Genomic DNA, 21,989 nt, shown 5'->3' with positions numbered 1-21,989 from the left:
ATAGGTATTATTATCTACACGTCATAATAATATTTTTTATATTGCTGTACACAAATTCAATAATAATATCACTTACGTTAATGTGTCAAACTCGCGCCTACTTTTCTGGTAATGTGATCAATTTTATACGTCAAACCCTAAAGAAATCCATAAAATTTCCGGGAAACTTTCTTAATTTTTGTCATCAGAACCTTCCTAGGGCTTCGACGAATACCTATTTGAAAAAATAATTTGCTGCATTGGTTCGGCCGTCCTCGAGTTGCGCTTCACACAATTTCTTTTTATTTGTACATGTACGGAATATTGTAATGTAATTAATATTTAATTACATTTATATGGTACCTACTTAAATTTTCCAAACTTCAAATTGTTGAAGGTACATTTAGGTACAGTTGGCACAACAATTTTAAGACCATGATATCTTTTGTAGTTCAATTACCTACAATCATTGTGATTGTACCTACCTAATTTTTGTAAAGAATAGGTAAGAATGAAACTAACAGTATAAAGTGTTATTATTTATATTTAGTATTTACATTGTCAATATGGCCGCTATTAAACCATATAAAATAAATCCAATTTATCAGATTCTCTCAAGCTTATAAATAAACTAAATTTTCCATCTGATGTATAGTATACCGACCATTCTTAAGACACCGCGATATAAAACGGGACAGCGCCACCTGTTGTTTGACGTTAGAACTAAACGTTACAACAGTATAGCGCCATCTGTTGGTCACCTTCAAAACTAAATTCTAACTAGTAAATCTCGTCGAAGTTGATGAAGGACGAGGCGGCTCTAAGCACGGAGACAGCTCTCGACTGGGATCGTTCGCGTTGCGGCGAGGGGCTGGCGGTGGAGGGGGGTGCGGAGCGCGGCGGTGCGGCCAGCTTGTGCAACGCGCGCGGGTCCAACGATGTCCGCCACTCGCTCATCACCGCTTCCTTGAACGTCACCTGCAAATTGATATGAGCATTTGGGTAGATGACACCATTAAACAATGATCCTAAGCACAAATTCTTATAAATAACGCATAATCCTTGTCCGCAAATCCTGAAGAGCAGTCGCCAGCTAAAGGTTGTGGGTTCGATTCCCGCCTTAGGCAGTTAGATTTTTTCAAGTTATTTGTAATTTTCAAACCCGAATAGGTTTCCTTTTGAAATAAATGAAAAGAAGTCATTTGAATTCGCGAACTGGTGATATCATAATCCTCATTGCCATGAAAAACCTATGGGAGAGTCGCGTTTTGAAAGCGCATAAAATGTGTTAATTTACTAGCACATAAATGATAATTCCTTACTTATGACTACCTACCTAGTACCTACTCAAAGTTCACTGGCAGGATTTCATAGAACTGTAGATCCTGGCTATAAAAACAGAAGTAGTGATGGGAACAAGAGGTGGAATTAGTCCCGTAAACAGAGTGTACTGAACTAGGATATTGCTCTCTTAGCAATCGTGAAAACATTTCCCGGCGCTCTGTGCTCGCAATACCCGTGAAATAGGAACGCTGCACGCTGGATAGGATTAGCTTAGAACGGATCTGTATGCTGTATCTATGACGTCAAAGGCTGTATCTACAGGATGACTTTCAAATCGTTGGCATCCTTTTAAAATAAGACTCTACATAGCACATTCCCCAAATATGAGACAAATCCAAGGAGTTAAAATTTCAATATTTAAAATCTTGTACAGACAGTACTTATTTATACTGTGGCATCTTATTTCGATACATGACGTTATTTTGCAACAAAATGTAGGTATAGGCTGATGTGCTGTTGAATGAACGATAGTTTTAAACTCATTTTAAGAGCACACTAATTCAAATACATGGTAAAAATAATGAAAAAAATCTCATTGGATTTGTCTCATATTTGGGGAATGCACTATGTATCATGAGTAGATGCCAACGATTTCAAAGTCACCCTGTATAGGCACTTGTACTTGATGTGATATAGGAAGTATGTTAACATATAGTGCGCTAAATAAGACATATTCTTGATACTCAGCAGTTTTATTGACATTTCAGTAAATATAAAAAATATTATTCAGAGCATCAGAGCCAGAACAATTTCAGAATATGCACAATTTCACGTAGCCCGAGGGCTCGCCCTCGCTCGCGTTGATACGCTCTATTTTTGCTGCCCTTATCAAAACAAAAAAGATAAAAATACGCAGATTTTTAACGTATGTTACGATGAAATGTTTTATTTACAGCAACATAATTTGTAAGTTTTTTTTTAAACTAACCGATAGCTACTGATATGCTGTTGAATGGAAATAATGTTCAAGGAGGGATTACTGCCTATATCAGTTGCGGGGAATTCATTTCAGGTTACTTGTATTTAAAAGAAATCGCAGATAATAATATTACAAGTAGGTATTATAGTATTAAAATGCTGTAGCTTATAACGCATTGTTAATCGCTATAATTCAAAAATAAAAATAAGTTGTATACCTACAGTTAGCGAAATCTGTACAAATAAATCACGAATCCCTAAATCGATCCACAGTCCGCTAACTTTGTTATCCAACTCACGAACTATGTCCGGTGGTGTAATACTTAATGAAGTCTTAACTTACCTTTTCTTTTACACAGATTTCTTTAGCATGCAGAAGGAAGTCAACAATGGCCACCAGCAGTCCCAATATTCCTCCAAAGCCCAACACCAAGAAAATACCACTCGTATTTTTCATCTGCAGGGAACCACTGTCATCTTCTTCATTTTCTTTTTGCAGCTGAAATTACGATAACAAACGTGAACATTCTAGGCGATTTTTATCATCGAAAACATCTAGGCAAGTATGGCAACAGTCGCAAGTTGCCTTACAAATCTGCAGCTAATTTGCCTCACACTTATTATTTATTTATAGCTAAGTACGAATATTAGCTTGCCCAAATCCTTCATTTGCCTCTGTTAGTTAGAGAGGGTCAACATCCTGTAATGGAGATTTGATGATGATGATAGTTCACCCCCCTGGCACTTTACCATGACATATCGGCTGTCAACCTCATGTGTGTTAATTGAACTATTTACAAGATGATACAAAGACACTGTATTTTGTATTATTACCTCGCAATGGGCAGTATTATCCTCAACCTCCCACCATTTCTTTTTAAATTCAGTAAGTTTCCCAGATTCTTGCAACGACAAAATAGCGTGATCTATCCAAGATTTGAATGGGTAATCTGGAATGAAGAGTTTTTATTAGTCAAAATTTAAACTTTATTTGCTAAAATGGAGTATTTTTTCAAAGAATGCTAACATGCATGCATAACATCAGTATTCACAAACATTACTCATTGTGCGCGTGGTCGCACATGATCCCAAAATCCTATTCATAGACAATACTTGAGTGGCGGAATGACACACACGAACTAATCACAGAGCTCTATTCAACGCTGGGCGTCCGACTTCGCATAGCGTTTCTGCTTCACTTAAGCAAACATCGTTTGTGAATACGGATGTAAGCCACATACCAGTGTTTGAGATAGATCGGACTCACTTTTAGGCATAGCGATGCCATACTCTTTAGAGTCGAGATTATTGCCGACCATCTTCAGCTCGCAGATCCTGGCGGTGAAGTACTCCAGGGCGGTGGACTCCATGAAGAACACGTACTTGCCCTTGCTCCTCAGCACGCGGTCCTTGCCCTCATCGTTGTTATCCATGAACACAGTGGGTTTGGCCGAGCTCATCACAGTCCAGATCTTATGGAATACTGTATCGTTGGATGTCTAGAAAAGAAATCGGACAAGACTAAGTGCAATTGGTATTTGGGGTCCTTACATAGTTTAGGGACCATAGTATCCCAACATTACGTCAATTCTAGTATTTCTAGTCTTTATAGTTTATTTATTTTAATTTCATATCTGCGCGCAAAGGGTTCGGTACATTATCATCAACGCACGACAAGGCACGATTTCTGTAAAGCTACGAGTATACAATTTTTCAATCAACTAAACGATATGGAATTAGAAGATCTGGAAGATATTTAGTATGAAAAGCTGTGACGTAATAAGGTATTCATTTTTCTACACAGACAATTTCATGAGCTTAGCTAGCGTTAGTCTATCTTTAAACTCCTCGTATTTATCTATCTATATCTATACTTATAATAAATCTGTAGAGAGGTCAATTCTGTACATGAAATATATTTTCAAAATAACTATCAGGGGGTGATTAGTGATCGATACTGATGCCAAAAATACAATCAGTAAAATTTTTGTCTGTCTGTCTGTCTGTCTATCTGTCTGTCTGTCTGTCTGTCTGTCTGTCTGTATGTTCCTTATAGAAACAAAAACCACTTGACGGATTTTAACGAAACTTGGTACAATTATTCTTCATACTCCTGGGCAGGTTATAGGATACTTAGGAATTCCCACGGGAACGGGAATTAGCGGGAAAATCCTTTTGTACGAAAAATCTAAACCGCTTAAGTTAGACGCTTGAAATTTGGCATGCAGGTACCTTAGTAAACTTAAAGCTTAGTTACAACAGGATATTGCAAAATTCCCATGGGAACGGGAGTTAGTGGGAAAAAACATTTGTATGAAAAAATCTAAACCGCGTAAGATATACTCTTGAAATTTGACATGCAGGTACCTTAGTAAACTCAAAGCTTAGTTGCAATAGGATATTGCAGAATTCCCACGGGAACGGGAGTTAGCGGGAAAAAACATTTGTATGAAAAAATTTAAACCGCGTAAGATAGACTCTTGAAATTTGGCATGCAGGTACCTTAGTAAACTCAAAGCTTAGTTGCAATAGGATATTGCAGAATTCCCACGGGAACGGGAGTTAGCGGGAAAAAACATTTGTATGAAAAAATTTAAACCGCGTAAGATAGACTCTTGAAATTTGGCATGCAGGTACCTTAGTAAACTTAAAGCTTAGTTACAACAGGATATTGCAAAAATCTCACGGGAACGGGAGTTAGCGGGAAAAAACATTTGTATGAAAAAATCTGAACCGCGTAAGATAGATGAAGGGGGGGTAAAACGAGATCCACGCGCACGAAGTCGCGGGCGGCCGCTAGTATCTGATTAAAATTTTACATTCTAGCTAAGATGGGAACGGGATGGATTATCCCGCTACTTCCACCTCTTTCCCACTAATATCACATTGCTTACCCTAAAGAATTCATATGTAGCTCCACCATACATTGCACCATAGGCGATGTCCTTCTGGTCGGCGAGGGCCTTGACGTCAGCAATGTCGTTGCTGCGACGGCTGTTACTGAGGAAGGTGGACATGTTGGCCGTGTACGACGCAGTTATGATCATGGCGAAGAACCACCACACGCCGGTCACCCATCGCGAACCGAACGCCCTGGAACATTGCTTGCTGTATTACGTCCATCACTTAATGCATTTCAGTGTGTACAAGATCTTATATAGAAACATATTTCTGAACGCCGTGAATACCCAATAATATCGGGCACAACAACAATCGGAGCATTGAGCATTTTCAAGAATTCCATGGACTTTCCATGTTAAATTAAACAATATAGCTAAGCTTTTAAATTTTTACATAATTGGACACTCTTTAGTCTGTTATGAAGTAATAAAGATATAAAAAATATATAAAATTTAATTCGAGTGTGCATCGAGTATCACGAAACTTTTCCTGAAGATGACGATGGTGACGCGAGACCTCGAGATCGTAAGACAATATAATCCACATAATCCTTGCGAAATGTGTTAAAATTTCAATAAAACTCCGACTTACCTCGGCAAAATATCACAACCTTGAGTCATAATGGAACCCATAGTAAGCCACATGCAATTATACAAACTCCAAATGTTTTGTAGGTTGTCCGGGTTCTGGTTGCATGGGTGAGGATTAACCCAGTCGTCTTGACTCATTCTGGAAACATTAAAATAACAGCTAGGTACAATCGAAAAACTTTATAAATACCTCGAAGTGCTAAAGACATTTAAAAGCAATATTCCCCAAAGCAAATAAAAATAGACCCACCCAAATATGTCTGTACTATTTGTTCCCAAAGGCCTCAAATAAAAAGCATACTTACCGAGCACAAATTAGAAGTATAAAAGAAACTATAATGTACGTAGTAGCTAGATACAGCCATACGTCTAAAGCCAAAGGCTGCAGAAAGGAGAACATATCCGGTTCTATGGCCTCCGGTTCTCTGAACAGCATGCTTATGCCCAAACTCATAAATGGTATTGAAAAATCCACCACTTCGTTCCTATCAGACGTTATACTCAAATCGGAAATCGCGAGTTCTGCTTTCTGAAATAAGTAATCATTTTTAATAAAACTTTAGGCTGATAGAAAACACTCGAGCTAATACAAAATATGCAAAACATGGTGTTCTCGTGACCTCTGGGATAATCCGCCGTATTTATATCCTAAATGAAAAAAATACTCATCAATTTAATATTGTTTTTAAACACTTACATGTTCCATTATGTCTCCGAGTAATCCGTCCCATTTCTTAGATCCCGGTATAGGGTTACCAGTTTTCTCGACAGCATAGAACTCATACTCCCAGTTGAGGTTGTTCTCCCTATTAATGATCTCGAATACAGCTTTAATCAAATCAACAGCATACCCACGATATGTGACTTCTGAGCTATCATTGGTTTTCGCGAATTCAAAGTAAGGCCTTGTCACTTTCGTAGCTATCTGAAATTCAGGTGTGTATTTAAATATCCCCTTTGCAATATTGCTTGCCGTTTATTACAACCCGATCGAGTTAACCGCGCACTTGGCAGCCGTGACGCACATCGATGCTTGGTGACGAACGTGGTGAACGCGGAAAAGTGTGCGAGTGAGTGCGAGTTTAATCGGCTGGGTTGTACAGTCGATTGATGAAAATATCGTAGTCAATACTCACCACAATACTTACTACTCACCCTTATTTTATTCGACTTTCTTGACTGCGAGCGGTCCGAGAAAGTGTTCAGTTCAGTAATGACATCGGTGTTGGACTCCCAGTCTCCGACGTAAAAGAACTCGCTGTCTAGATTCAGTTTGGAATAGTACAACTTGAAGTTTATCCTTTTACCGTCTTCGTCGAACTCCACATTTCCCGTGAACCCGTCAATTTTAGTCTGAAAAATGATTTGTATTTTATTATTTTTGCCAAATTATTCGTTGCCAGTATGTTATTGAGCAACTGCCAATGAAACAAACAAAAAAAAAAAGAAAAACAATACATACAGGGTTCCAAGAAATATCACTTAAACCCAACTTTAAACAGAAGATACAGAGCACTTTGACTCTATCTTACCTAGATCATCATCATCATCAGTCTTCAACTTAACCTTAGATTGTTTTTTTTTTTCAGAAGTTATAACAAGCTATCCCAGATGTTTGTAAGTTATTAATATTATTTATTACCTTTTTCAAGGCTTCTATGAGATTAGCGCCTGAAGGCCACACCTCTTCTTCATATTTTGATTTGGATTCCCTAAAGCAAAGATCAGGTGGTTCGTCTAATTCCATTTTGCTGAACCCTACTTGCTCCTCTTGCATACTTTTAATAGTCTTCTCGATATGGGATAACGCATCGACCACCAATGCTGTTTCTAACTGAAAAAAAGACATCTTCATAAAAAAATCATTCAAAAAGTCTTCATCTTACTTGCTTATAAAAACTTGGAATGTGTATGTTTTTTTTCCTGAAAAGGAACCCACAACAACCAGTTACCTAATACGATTTTGAAATTGAATACATTTATATAAATAAAGTAAGATTTTTGGATAATTGCAAAGAAAAACTAAACTCGTAGGTAACCACATCCAAATATGCAACAAATATTTTGCTGATCAAGCATAAAATATGTAGGTATAATATTTCATTTTAATTTTTTAAGTTTGCTTTATCTACTAGAGATGCAAACCAAACACAATTTCGAAGGGATTTTGCGCCAAGATGTCGTATTTTCTACTAAAGCAACTTACGTTTCCTATGTTCAGTCCCAAATCTGTCCATTTGTCAGGATTGGCCGTAGTCAAGTGCATAGTGGAAACGTTGGCCAACAGCTCCGGAATATCTTTCAAATTCATCGAGTAGGTGTCTAGGTTCGTCATTATAAAGCTCTGAAACGATCATTAACAACTTTCATCATCATCATTTCAGCCATAGGGCGTCCACTGCTGAGCATAGGCCTCCCCACCACCGATGATTTCCACAATGGCTGTTTGGTGGCGGCCTGCATCCAACCATTAGCAAAGTTGCTATCAATATCATTATGATAAAGTTATCATAATGATATTTTATGTTCAACAGACTTCAACAAAATTTGTATAAAATATTTATATGTATAAATAGTTAACACAAACTTCGCCTCAATCAAAACAGATGTCATGACACGTTTATAAATCGATACGAAATCTATAGTAAGTATTATAACAAGAAGCGAAATACCACTCACTGATTAATCACGAAATCTCAGAAACCTACAAACTTGAAATTTGGCAGGTTCCGTAAAAGCTGTAAATATCCGCTTAGAACGGATTTTACGAAACTCCACCCCTATGGGAGTAAAACGCTGTCCACCCATACGACAGACGGCCGCTAGTATACTATAAACGTCCATAAACTATGAAAATAGGTAAATATCCATGCTCATCATACTAATATTCGCCCCTAATGAGAAATAAATCTATAACCACAGAATTTTCTTTGACTATACATACTACGAATTTACAAGACTAGTCTAACTCCCTACTAATATTATAAATGTGAAAGTAACTCTGTCTGTCTGTGTCGCTTTAAACTATCTCTATGCCAAATTTCATCAAAATCGGTTCAGTGGTTTAGGCGTGAAAGCAAGACAGACAAACGGACAGACAGACAGAGTTACTTTCGCAATTATAATATTAGTATAGACTAGTATCAAACCAAATAAAAACGCTTACCATGAACTGAGTAGAGTTCTCAACTTGTACGATCTCATTCATATATTTAATGACGTTTTTCACGTCGCAGTCTATTACGTGATAACTCATATGTGCCACCTTGAAGATATGTTTGAACATTTCTTTATTATCGCCGTCAGGATCCAATTTTCTAAATAAAATGGGCTCCCGATCTTGAGGCCATGTGTCTATTATCTCTTGTAATCGAATGAAACCTGAAAGTATTTATTTTGGTATTATTTTATATTAAAAAATCATATCAGTGAAATAATAAAACCTGTAAAAATATCTTATTAAGCTTAATTTTAATAGGGTAAAAAAGGAAAGCACCTATTTTCTTGTTATAATTTAGAAAAACATGGTCCGTGTCGATTTTGTTTTTCCGGAATACCCTTATCCAATCTGACTGAACTGAAGTCCTGAGTCCGCTCTAAGGTGAGTCATAAATTAGAAAATAACACTGCCTACTCCGTAGGTATCATTGTACTCAGTTTGCTTAGGATAGTGAAGGCTTGAATTAACTTGATTATTTGAAAGGCAACTATTTTCGCACGGAGTGTTTGCCATCCGCATTAAAAATTCCTATCAGGCCATATTATAATCTCTCAAAATTAAAACCGGTTTTCTATATTTATGTATTTTTTATTGAGATAAAAGGCAAATGAGCAAATGGATAAATGACTTATTAAACAGAATAAGTAATAAGCACTTACTGCTTTCTTCCTCGTACAGTATTGTGAATTTATCCCATTGTAAATGCTTGATAAGGGTGGCGTAAGCTTTGGAAACCAATTCCGGGGGAGGATGGTATAATAACGTGAAAGGGTCTTCAAGGAGCGACGTAGTAGGTTGCCACCCTAAGGCAAGATGGGTTATCTGAAATGTAAGAACAGTGCGTTATTATGAATGATCAAATGTGTTAAGTCGTCACTACAGTTGAAAAGGGATTGTATTATAGTTAAGCTGAGAATACGTAATAACAAATCACGTGTATTTTAAACAAGGTTTTGTATAGAGATGCACCGAATGTAGATTGAACCGAATACGAATGTTCGGCCGAATATTCGGTTCAAAATGTACCGAACCGAATATTCGGCCGAATCATTCGGTTCAAATTTTATTAACACTTAAATTACCAACTAATGTTGACTCTTAAAGTTTCTATAAATTTGTTTATTATTTTCATTTGTGAACGGATGATATAATTTGTTTATTGTTGATTTTAAATAATTTTATTTGACTTACATTGAATTAAAACTACAAATAGTTATAACAATTCCTAGTTCACCATTAACTAGCATACCTACATACCTAGATAGATATTTATTTTAAAAAACTTATTTGATTTTATAAACATATTTGAATACTTGTGTTGGTTCCTTAAGATAATAGTTATTACATTACAACTATCCTAAAAAAAGTTTTCTGAAAATAGTTGTTTGTTACTCAAAGCAGTGTTGGCAGTGTCCTTAAAATTTTCAATTTCATAAAAATTAAATTTATCTTTTTATTTCACAATAAATAATTGGTACAAGTAGTGTCTGGTTCATTTTCAAAAACTATAAAATACTTTCGCTATAAACCACACTTATTTAGTAATTAGTTAACCAAACTGTTTAATTAAATATTATTTTTTTAATTGTTAACAATACTTTTAATATTCGGTAATTATTCGGCAATTCAACCGAACATTCGGCCGAATACGAACATGAAAAAAATATGCCGAATGTACCGAATACGAATATTCAACCGAACATTCGGTGCATCTCTAGTTTTGTACTTGGCACGAAATAATTAGTTGTGTTGTTTTAATATTTGTTGTTGTTTGTGTGGGAGCAGTTAGCTAGAGACCTTTGGCTTAATTTTATTAATTGTGTATAATACTGTATCTCATGTTGATAGCCCAATAAAATAAATAAATAAATAAATAAATAAATAAATAAATAAATAAATAAATAAATAAATAAATAAATAAATAAATAAATATAATTTCTGTAATCTTCCATATTTCAAAATTGTTTTTGATGTGAATTTTACTATGTGTAATTTTATAATCGTTAGAACTTACGTTGAGTCGATTGCACAGTAGACAAGTAGTATCACATATTCCATAGGTTGGTCGTGCATCGATCAGTGCTACTATGCCTTTGCTGTCCGAGGTAAAAGAGCATACTGGAATTAAAACAAAAAGCTCAATTAATTATTATAATAACAACGTCTACACTGCTGCTGCAGTATACCAGTAACGTAAACTAAGATGCAGTGAACCCTTGCCTTGAAGTCTATTAAATTATCTTCCAAGGATTAAGAAGATATATTGTTCGGAGAGCGGGTCATAATGTCTGCAGTTTGACCACAGGTTTGTTACAGCTAGCGCAATAGAAAAAATCATCACTTACCATAAGGTGAGATACAAGCCAAGAGCTTCCTCGTTGTGGATAAAAAAAAAAACAAAAAAGTATTATTTAATACTTCAGTAACCAACTAATTGTTCAGTAAATTGTTTTTATGCTAAGCACCAGCAGGGTTGACCAGTCGCCGTACTAACAGAGAGGGACTTAAGAAGACTGAATAAATTCTGTAACTTACAGTTCAGGGCGGTTGAGTAGCTGTCATCAGCATCAGAAACCAGCGCCCGCCCATGGTAGGACTTCCGCCCGCCTATGGCTGCGATGTTCCCAAAAGCTACATGCGAGCTTGACGCAGTTTGGTTGTTAAACAATCCACCTACAAACAAACAAACTGTAAATAATGATTTTTTAGAAAATTCTCCTAGGGTTTGCGGGGTTAAAACTGAAACTCACAAAGTAAACAAATGACACATCTTCATAGTATTTAACTGAATGACTCGATAAAGATGAGAAAATCAGTTATGTTAACAAGAAATTACAAAAAAAAGCACGTACCTATTGGAAAACTAGCAATGGAGACAGCGTCTACCTTTACCCTTAGTAGGTTCAAGGACAATATTGTGATGGCAAGTAACGGGTTTATTGTCATTTTGAACCATTCGCATGAGGACATGCGCCTCAGAGGCCGCCTCCACACAGTCTGGTGTATTTTTGGAAAACAGTTTTAGGTCACGTCTCGTCGTTTGGAGCGACGCGACGACTTTCAGCCGGTATTTCAACATTGGTTGGTTTTATTTAACTCGGAAATAGTTTGGATATGAATGGGCGTGAATCAGACATTAGCGGTAATGTGCGAAAAATTTCAATTACTTTGCACAATATGTAAAATAATATTAAAGATGTAAGAACATTTGAGCACTTAGAATGTCGGGCAGTGATCGCAGCTGATTCGTTATCAAGTCATTCAGAAAATAGAAAAATCACTGTAACAAGGACGGCAGGAAGTCTGAAAATACTTCACTCTTTGTTTTGATTTGTATTTATAAAAAGCATCTAAAGAATGCCCATTATTACATTGTCACCTAAACAAACTCTTTCATTTTAACGATGATTGTTTCTACACACATTAATTGGCTTCAGTAGGTACTCATAAAGCTGCCAAAAAAGCGCACCAAACAGTTAAAGACCTTCGACTGAAAATTCATTCACTTTAATTCACTGAAAAAAACGAAATGCCAACTCCACTGATTTCTAATTCCGTAAACGTTTAATTTTGTTTGGGCGGCCGGCTAACCAGACTTTAGTGCGCTTACGAACGGCAACAACGAGTTTAGTGAAATAACACGTGATTTAAAATGCTCAGTGAATATTATAAGTGAAATTATGTGGTTTCTGTGGCTCCTTTTAGTCTTCGCTATCCCAAAATGCACGCCTCAGATCATTCGTACGGAGCACAAGGATATATCGTACCAAATAGGTATTTATTCAGAGTGCCTAAAATGTAGAGAGAGAATTCTTACATTCTTATTCAAAAATTCATATTTTTATACGTATTTGAATTACAGATTATTTAGAAAAAGGTTAGGTATAAAGGCTGTAGGGGTGTGGTGGGGAAAAGAAAATACTCAGACCAGTAATCTGAACATGATAGATTTAGGTATTTTCTTGGAAAAGAACAGACGTTCTTTTGTTTTTCTCGTTTCGTTCGTTCGTTTGGATAGACATCCAATCTTAATAAAAATCCTTTTTTTACTGGTCAATTTTTTATGTCTAATTTCTAATAAACATTGACTTACTTACCTGCAATTCAATATAAATTGAAGGATGGAAAAGCTGTATATTTTTCGGGAAGAAATTCCGCTTGCTTAAATTCCAATGCTTGATTTGAACTCATAATTAACTCCACATTTTCCCCACCCTGTCGATTTATGCATTACTTATGACGATAGACCAGTAAATAATCATTCTTTCAATGAAAATCGGTCCACAATTGACGGAGTAATCGGTGAACATACATAGAAAAAAAATACATACGTCCGAACATAGAACCTCCTCCATTTTTGAAGTCGGTTAAAAATAAACAAATCGAACTTCCTAAAATCGGTTTTAATTTAATACAGCGGGCATTTTCACGTCGGATGCGCAAACACAGATGCTAGCCTTCAACGAGTCTATGCAGGGCAGCGGTCTTGACACGCTCCACCTCAGCCCGGCCTTAGTCCTGCCTTCTAGCAAAGACAGTCTCTCCGTTTGGAATGAGCGTAAGTATTAAAATTGAACTCTACGAATAACCAACATGATAGTCACACATTTCAATTTTTTTGCTGTAGAATCTAGAGCAAAAATCTAGTCTAGATAGACTGTATTTCAGTCACATTTATTGCGACTGTGACTACTATACCTACTATAAAATAAGAAAAAACCTAAGTATTTAGTACTATGTATTTTTAATCCCTGTCTACTACATACTTATCTGGTATGTGTACATTTTTTTATTTTGTTCTACAAATATCAATATAACCAATTCTAATCATTTAAATTAACAGCTAAACAATTAACAATAAATTAACCTATCCTATAAATTAATACCTACCTATTTGCCGCCCATTATTATCTGCTTGTCAAATTCTTTAAACAAGGATTCACAAATTATTACAAAATCTTCTCATTCACTGTCCTCATCGTGTGATTCAGTGTGCTCCAACAGAAACCTGCGACCGATAGCAGTCGTCGGTCCCCAGGACCCCAAATGGGACGGGATTGTTCGCGACCAATGCGCCCTCGCCAACATCCCTCACATCCAAGCCACTTGGCAACCGTTGGACCCTGACCTGGAACTCAATGAAGAAGAAGAAGGGGAAGAAGAAAGTGAAAGCGAACAAGAAGTCAGCTATAAGAAGCTGACTATTAACTTCTATCCTGATTCGGATGAGATTTCTCTGGCGTACGCAGCCTTGTTGAAATATTACAACTGGCAAAGCTTTGCAGTTCTTTATGAAGATGAATATGGTGCGTCCCTATTGTTTTACATTAGAAATACTAGTTGCTTTGTTTTACTTCAATTCTAATCATTAGGCGCATAAGACCTATGTTCTTGATCTTTTAATAATATTTCAATTTCATTGAAATAGAATGGTTAAGTGATCAAGAGGTGCAAAGTTCTCCTTTAGTATTTTTTGTACAAAATATTTTATAGCTCACATTAACTGAATTCAATCACATTTTTTTAGGACTGACAAGAATACAAAAGATTCTTGCTGAACATACGACACATTTTCCTGTAGTCATACGAAAACTGAACGTTGAGACTCATAATCGTGATGTAAGAAATATATTTCACCAAAATACTAAATTTAAAACACGCCTAAAGATTTTCTACCTACCTGTGATTTTCTTTTCAGGTTTTCAAAGAATTATCTAAATATCAGCTAAATCGCATTATGATAGATTGCGATGCAAGCCGTATTTTAGACTACATGAATCAAGCTCGTGATTTAAAAATGGTCAACTATTACCAGGTAAATATTATTCAACTAAACCTTCATTAATTGTTTCCATCTAGGTATTTACTATGTACATAAATTACGTTTCAAAATAAATACTATTAGTATCCTTACAGTTCCTTATAAGATTTATACTTGAACAGTTTTTTTAGAGATGTCCTTGAAAGAGACTGTAGTTAAGAGTTTTTGGACTTGTGGTGTTTGCTAATGGCCAAAATAATCTTATTACAGCACTACATCCTAGTGACAATGGAGGCCTACATCGTGGCTGAACAGCTGACCCACTTCCACTCCAACATCACGTGGATCAGCATCACGGAGTACGACAAGCTGAAAGACGCTCAACACGCGCTGGCGCCCATGGTCGGCAAGTGGATCACCAAGCAGATGACGCCGCCGCCGCCGGTCACCGACTTCACTGTAAGCTGTTAACAAACAAGATACAGTAGAATCTCGATTATCCGAACTTTAATTATCCGGATATCCGATTATCCGGACTCTTTTTTCCACGGTTTTAATTACCGATTTAGGGCCTGTACCCATCAAAAAGGTACGGCACCGCCTGTAATGTAACACGGTACGGGCGTCGTTCTGGTCCACTATTAAAAGAAATGGATTCACCGGATGATCTAAATGATGTATGTAAGCATCACCTGGGTCAGCATCACGGAGTACGACAAGCTGAAAGACGCTCAACACGCGCTGGCGCCCATGGTCGGCAAGTGGATCACCAAGCAAATGACGCCGCCGCCGCCGGTCACCGATTTCACTGTTAGTAAACTTAACAAACAAGATACAACCAAAACTGAGACCCTTGAGAGTCATGTAGGCGAGAACAACGCGTCAAACGCTAGAGCGGTTCCGAACCTGTGAAACGGTACGGTCCGGCGTAGTCATAGAACTATTTTTATGACTCTGATAAGTCGTAAGCTTCAAAGCATTTTTTTAATGTGTAGAAATTTTAATCCTGTGTGTGCTTATTAATTAGACCATTTGCTGCCGAAAACTTTTAAATACTTGAATAGCTGCTTAGAATATTTGGTTTGCCTTGTAATTACTTGCTTCATCATTATTATTTACAAAAAAATATATTTTGAAACAGAAATAATATTTTTATTGATATCAGCGCTTGTCACAGAACTACGTATCAAGCTTGATTACATTAATCAATTAAATGAGCTAATATTACGATATTATGAAGATGGAAAAACAATTATTCGATGATAAAAAGCTACTAATCACAGCCTACCTAGGACAATGCTAATATACCATTGATTACAAATTCTGTGTGATGTTAAGCTACATTATGGTGAGAGTCACCAGAGAAATGCATGAGCTCTTAATGGATGGTAGAAAGCAAATTATGTTTTAATTTATGTTTGCAGACCGAGGCCTTGATAATGAGCGACATAGCAAATCACCTGCTAAAGTCGCTGAAAACAATAAAAGACGAGATCACATACTTCAGGCCGAGGGCTCACATTTGTGACGCCGACGCTCAGCCCTGGCGATACGGTGCACTCTTCCAAAATGCTATACTTACGGTAATAGAATTTAAAATGTTGCCTTTTTGTCGCTGCATAACACCAAAATCTGCTAACAACATTTTTCACACGTGACTTTCGGATTCAGAGACCAAGTTTAAGTTTAGAAGCAATTAATGAATGAGATTTTTTTAAATGAAACATCCTTATCATATTTTTTTCAACCCATTGCAGACACCTTCATACGGCGTCACAGGAAACATAGCATTCGACGAAAAAGGCAGAAGGTTCAATTACACGTTGTATGTCAATGAAATACACGTTTCTAAAATGGAAACCATCGGTACATGGTCTTCTACAAACGTCACCGAGATTCAAGAAGATAGGCCGGATGTAGAAGGCCTTGGCAGGCAGCAGAGCAGCAAGCATTTTGTTGTAAGTTAGATATTAAGCACTGATTAATTTATAAATTATTTTAAGCAATTCATGACATAATAATACAGACTGTGCTATAAAATAGCCCACCAACCTGACATTAGAGATACTGTAATATTATACAACATTAACTGAAGGTATCTGGAAGTGTCAGTCTAGCGTACCATTTGTGGGACATCCTGTAGAGTACCTAATCGAACGGAGTTTTTATTCATCATCATCATCATCATTTCAGCCACAGGACGTCCACTGCTGAACATAGGCCTCCCCCAATGCTTTCCATGTTGATCGGTTGGTAGCGGCCTGCGTCCAGCGCTTCCCTGCTATCTTTACGATGTCGTCGGTCCACCTTGTAGGTGGACGTCCCACTCTGCGTTTTCCGGTACGCGGCCTCCATTCCAGAACCTTTCTGCCCCATCGGCCGTCAGTTCTGCGTATTATGTGCCCTGCCCATTGCCACTTCAGCTTGCTAATCCGTCGGGCTATGTCAGCGACTTTGGTTCGTTTACGGATCTCCTCATTTCTGATTCGATCTCGCAAAGAAGTTTTTATTAATTAGGTAATATCCACAAAAGCCAAACCATGGTTCTGGGACAAAGATCCATGTGAAGGGGAAGCCTGCGATGATGACGATGGCCTACAGTACCAAGGATTCTCAGTAGATCTGATCAAGGAGATCTTCCGACTGCTCCGAGAAGAAAAGTTTAACTACACTTTCGAGTTTATGGATGGAGGGGACAAAAAAGCGGGAACAATTGACGAAACATCTAAGAAATGGACTGGTATGATTGGAGACTTGTTGGACAATGTAAGTAAATTGACCTATAGTTAAATAAGTCTATTTTTCATTAATTTGATAATGTTAAACAACTTTTTGGTCACAACCTTTGAATTGTGTCTTTTGTTCGTTGTTTTCAGCCACGAAATTCAATAAACAAAATGTTGTTTGTCTGTAGGTGGCAGACCTCGCAGTGTGCGACATAACAATAACTGAAGAGCGGAAGAAAGTGGTAGACTTTTCAGTGCCATTCATGTCCCTTGGTATCAGTATACTTTTCACGCAGAAAAAAGAAGCAGAACTAGAATTGTTCTCATTCCTCAATCCATACACCTTCGAAGTGTGGATCTACACGGCTACAGCTTACTGCGTTGTTTCTGTGATATTATTTATTTCTGCCAGGTGACTTGACTGTTAGATAAGATAATAATGCCTTTAATATCTTTAATTAAGATTGTTTATTACTTTATTAATTATTTTTCTTATCAGAATATCTCCAGCTGATTGGGAAAACCCTCAGCCGTGCGATAAAGACCCAGAGGAGCTGGAAAACATTTGGAACTTTAAAAACTGTGCGTGGTTGACAATGGGATCTATCATGACTCAAGGTTGTGATATTTTACCGAAGTAAGTTTAAGTATCTTCCATTTATATCTGGTGCTCCTGTAGTGAAGACCAAATAAACCTGATGATGATGATGATGACAATGATGATGATGGAATATAGGTTATAACAGAAATTACTTGCTACTACTATAGGTATGCAATCTAATCTTTTAGATTATAGTGCCTTGTAGAGTGCTCGAGGCAAATTCATCTTCACGTTGTGTCGCGTCATAAAGCAACGAGTATATTGCCGGTACCATTCTTTCATGGGCTTGTAGTCTAATAAAGCAGTTTTATAGAACACCCAAATCCCGAATCTTATTAATATAATATTCTATTCTAACCCTGGCTGATCTATTTATTAACACACAGCCCGAACCGCGAAAAAGGATCTTCCAAAATTCTTATGGCGATGAAACAGCGGTCCAAACTTTACCCGAAAACCCGTTACCCCGAATTTAACGCTAGCGAGCGAAAAATATAGTGTTACTAATAGCTAATAGACAACAACAAAGTAAATAAAAAAAGTAATATAATTTTCAGAGCTTTTGGATCGCGCTGGGTTTGTAGTATGTGGTGGTTTTTCGCCATGATCGTCTGCCAGACGTACATTGCCCAGCTGTCGGCTTCCATGACGTCAGCTCTGGAAGACGAGCCTATCAACAGCGTCGAAGATCTGTTCAAGCAAAACAAAATCTTATATGGTGCTATGCAAGGTGGATCTACGCTCGAATTCTTCAAGGTATTAATAATATGTATAGTTGTTTACGATCTGAGTTACTATTCTATTTCACATCAGAGCAACGCATAAATCCTACCTGTCTCATCTATTTATTTATGAAAGTAGTTTGCAGTAAAAAATATGATTAGAATTCGAATATTTACTATCCTATTTCTAAAAGTACGCAGTAAGCACTTTTTTTTACAAAAAAGGTATTTCAATTCAAACTGGAATAATAACCACCGTAAATTCACCTGTCGTACTATGTTAGTATTTATTTGCGTAGAATACTTCGTAGCTAGCGACGTTATGACTACAATGCTAAATGTTGCGGGTTCGGGGTTTTATTGGACTAGGTGTTTTCTATGCTCAAAAAGTTATCTATAAATAAGATTCGTGCCTAGGATGGACCCTAAACCTTTCAAAATAGCCTTTTTTTACGTTTTTGCATACGAACTCACACGAGCGCTGAATGACAACAAATAAGACTTTGAATTTGCTTAAGCGGCGATAAATCTTTGTCTCTAATGTACGTTATATCTTTTTAGACGTCAAAAGATAAAATGTTCAAAAAAATGTACGAGAAAATGATGACGAATCCCGTATTGGTTGCAAGTAACGACGAAGGAGTGAAGAGAGTGGTCAAAGGGAAGAATCGGTACGCCTTCTTCATGGAGTCCACCAGTATCGAGTACAAGTTGAAAAGGAACTGCGACCTCACAAAAGTGGGCGGTGAATTGGATTCAAAAGATTACGGCATAGCAATGCCGGCAAGTAAGTTTTAAGATTTTTTATTTATTTTTATGATTATTTACACAGATACAAGTAGGTAAGTACAGAAATAATTATACAGAACTGTGAGAAACAAAAATAGATCCATACTCAGCTATGTAACTGCTTACGGGAAATTCAGATAGACCAATGATACCAAAAGAAAGAAAGAGAGAAAAATTTTGGTAACTGAACCAAAATGGCACCCACTCAGTATGTGTTGCTAGGGTAGTAGTTAAATGTCGGCATAACTACAAATAAATACTTAATGCTGGATTTGTGCTAGACAGACCTGTGGCTACTGTAGTTACATAAAACAGTAGGTACTTACTGCAAATATAAATAACTCGCTTTTCTTTCCATATTCAGTTACTTTTCCCTTCTTTTATTTCAGATTCTCCTTTTCGAAGTCACATCAACAGAGCTATTTTAAGACTAAAAGAGCTAACACTTATAGATGAAATAAAAACAAGATGGTGGAATGAAAGGGATGGAGCTATGAAATGTCCCGTGAGTGTGTGGTTTGATATGTAGTTGACAAAACTAAAACAGTCTTTTTAAACAAGGGTGTATCGAAAATTTCAGCTCAATTAGTTGAGCATCTGCTTTGGAATTCTGTTTCCTCTACAATGCAAGATTTAATCCGAACATTTTTATTGCAAGTTCGATAAAATCTTGTAAAATGTAAATACTTATAACCCTCCTATAAAGTCCTCCTATTGCCAGTAGCACACACACACACACACACACACACACACACACACACACACACACACACACACACACACAGTATACCTACTATGATACTTAGTTAAAACAAATCATTTATTTATTTTCAAGCTTTAACTCCTAACGTAAACTTTCATTAATTTCCAGGAGGCGAATGACACTGACGAGGTAGAAGGGTCACTTGGAATGGAGAACCTAATGGGTGCTTTTTTGGTGCTTATCGTAGGAATGGTGTTCTGTCTGTTTGTCACCGCGCTCGAATTCTTGAACGAAGTTCGGAACATCGTTGTTCGTGAACAGGTTCGTTGGGAATGTAGCCTATTTTTTTAAATGCCAAATTAATGGTTCTATAGAGCCGGACTACTAATTAATTTCTGGTAAGCTTGGGTTCGATCTCCACACAATGCAACTATTTGTGCGTAATGCGGGTACATAATAATATCTATGTAATTAAAAAAAAGATTTGAATATGTTCCTATCCATTTTCCGTGCAAAATGTCCAAGATATTCGACTACGAATGCTTCCTAACCTTCCATTAAAATCTAAATAATAGTGGAAATCGGATAGAAATTCATTGCTTAGTACAAAATATCAAAAATGGAGTACCTAGTAGCTTTCTGAATTTACTACATAAAATACACAGCGATACTCGTAAAGTAAAAGACAACCATAACAATCTTCTTGAACTATAACTCGAAACTCTTAACAAAACCTGATTTGCTCTGTGCAACTACGAGTACCCGAAAAGTCTCAAAAACTTCGCATTTTCTAGAGCACTTCCAACTTTATGTCACAGGTGAGCCACAAGGAAGTCATAATAAAGGAACTGAAGTGGTCGCTGAACTTCTTCCAGCTTCAGAAGCCAGTTTTGAGGAACCCGAGTCGAGCGCCCTCTATCGCCTCCTCGACCGAAACCGAGTACAGGATGGAAAAACAATCGGCCCTCATTGAAAACTTTTTGGAGTTTGAAAAGGAGACCCAATAATGATTTTTGACAGCTGGAACTATATTTTTATAGAAACTTTAGATCAAACTTTTTGGTTGAGCTGATGTTTTATTACTGTTGGTTGCCTATTGTAGTAACTTATTACATTAAATAGTTCTTTTGTTATACAGTTTTATCATTATCATTCACCACCTTGATCACAAAGTGTACCTAACCAGTAACCACATTTCCTGCAGTTTCCTTTTATCAAAGATCGAGAAAACAAAACAGAAATTTTCATATAATCATATCTAAACAAGAAGAAGAAGGCAGCTTTAGTGGTTAAATTATGTTCTTGCAATAACTTTTATACTTTACTCCTTTCTCTTAACTGATGATTTCAATTATATTAATTGCAACAATATATTAAATGTGACAAAAGATAACAAAGAAAAATGTTGTGTGAATTGTTTATCCAAACTTTATACTTTTTATGCTTGTTTTGGCGGAATTCACGAGATTAACGTCAAAGATTAATTTCAAAGCACCGCTCATTGCGTATTTTGTTTTTAATCAATTAATTGCCTATCATTACTTCTGACGTCACAATATTAGAAAAATCACTGTCTTATTAAAACATCGAAATACAGGTGGGACTAATTACAATACGCTTATTTGATAAATTATCAATATAAGGTAGGATATCGATTCTAATAAATCTTATAAAGAAAATCAATAATCATTACGTAGGTTCTTAGGTAGAGCAGATACTGTATGCTAACAAAAGA

General features: G+C 36.7%; 2 protein-coding genes across 2 annotated transcripts; one reads left to right on the top strand and one right to left on the bottom strand.

The window, feature by feature from the left end:
• Positions 1–375: 375 nt before the first annotated feature.
• LOC135076192 (glutamate receptor ionotropic, kainate 2-like) lies at positions 376–12,027 on the bottom strand. Its single transcript, XM_063970666.1, has 16 exons — positions 11,805–12,027; positions 11,488–11,625; positions 10,967–11,070; positions 9,612–9,774; positions 8,899–9,113; positions 7,939–8,076; positions 7,375–7,566; positions 6,888–7,085; positions 6,430–6,657; positions 6,038–6,261; positions 5,734–5,871; positions 5,136–5,334; positions 3,509–3,740; positions 3,076–3,191; positions 2,585–2,740; positions 376–957 (listed from the first exon to the last, which is right to left on the bottom strand). The coding sequence occupies exons 1-16, from the start codon at positions 11,920–11,922 to the stop codon at positions 760–762; spliced, it is 2,757 nt and encodes a 918-aa protein (XP_063826736.1). The 5' UTR covers positions 11,923–12,027; the 3' UTR covers positions 376–759.
• Positions 12,028–12,421: 394 nt separating this feature from the next.
• LOC135076189 (glutamate receptor ionotropic, kainate 2-like) lies at positions 12,422–21,387 on the top strand. The gene is made up of 16 exons (XM_063970664.1): positions 12,422–12,726; positions 13,370–13,510; positions 13,944–14,258; positions 14,480–14,571; positions 14,651–14,767; positions 14,984–15,172; positions 16,138–16,296; positions 16,471–16,671; positions 17,231–17,479; positions 17,628–17,851; positions 17,939–18,076; positions 18,598–18,796; positions 19,324–19,549; positions 19,941–20,056; positions 20,423–20,575; positions 21,073–21,387. Exons 1-16 carry the CDS (start codon positions 12,633–12,635, stop codon positions 21,259–21,261), a joined length of 2,802 nt encoding a protein of 933 aa, XP_063826734.1. The 5' UTR covers positions 12,422–12,632; the 3' UTR covers positions 21,262–21,387.
• The last annotated feature ends 602 nt before the right edge of the window (positions 21,388–21,989 follow it).

This window comes from Ostrinia nubilalis, chromosome 11 (assembly GCF_963855985.1).
Source record: "Ostrinia nubilalis chromosome 11, ilOstNubi1.1, whole genome shotgun sequence".
In the NCBI taxonomy this organism is placed as follows: domain Eukaryota; kingdom Metazoa; phylum Arthropoda; class Insecta; order Lepidoptera; family Crambidae; genus Ostrinia; species Ostrinia nubilalis.
The sequence above is the reverse complement of the archived record's forward strand: the minus strand, read 5'-3'. Positions and strand labels throughout refer to the sequence as shown.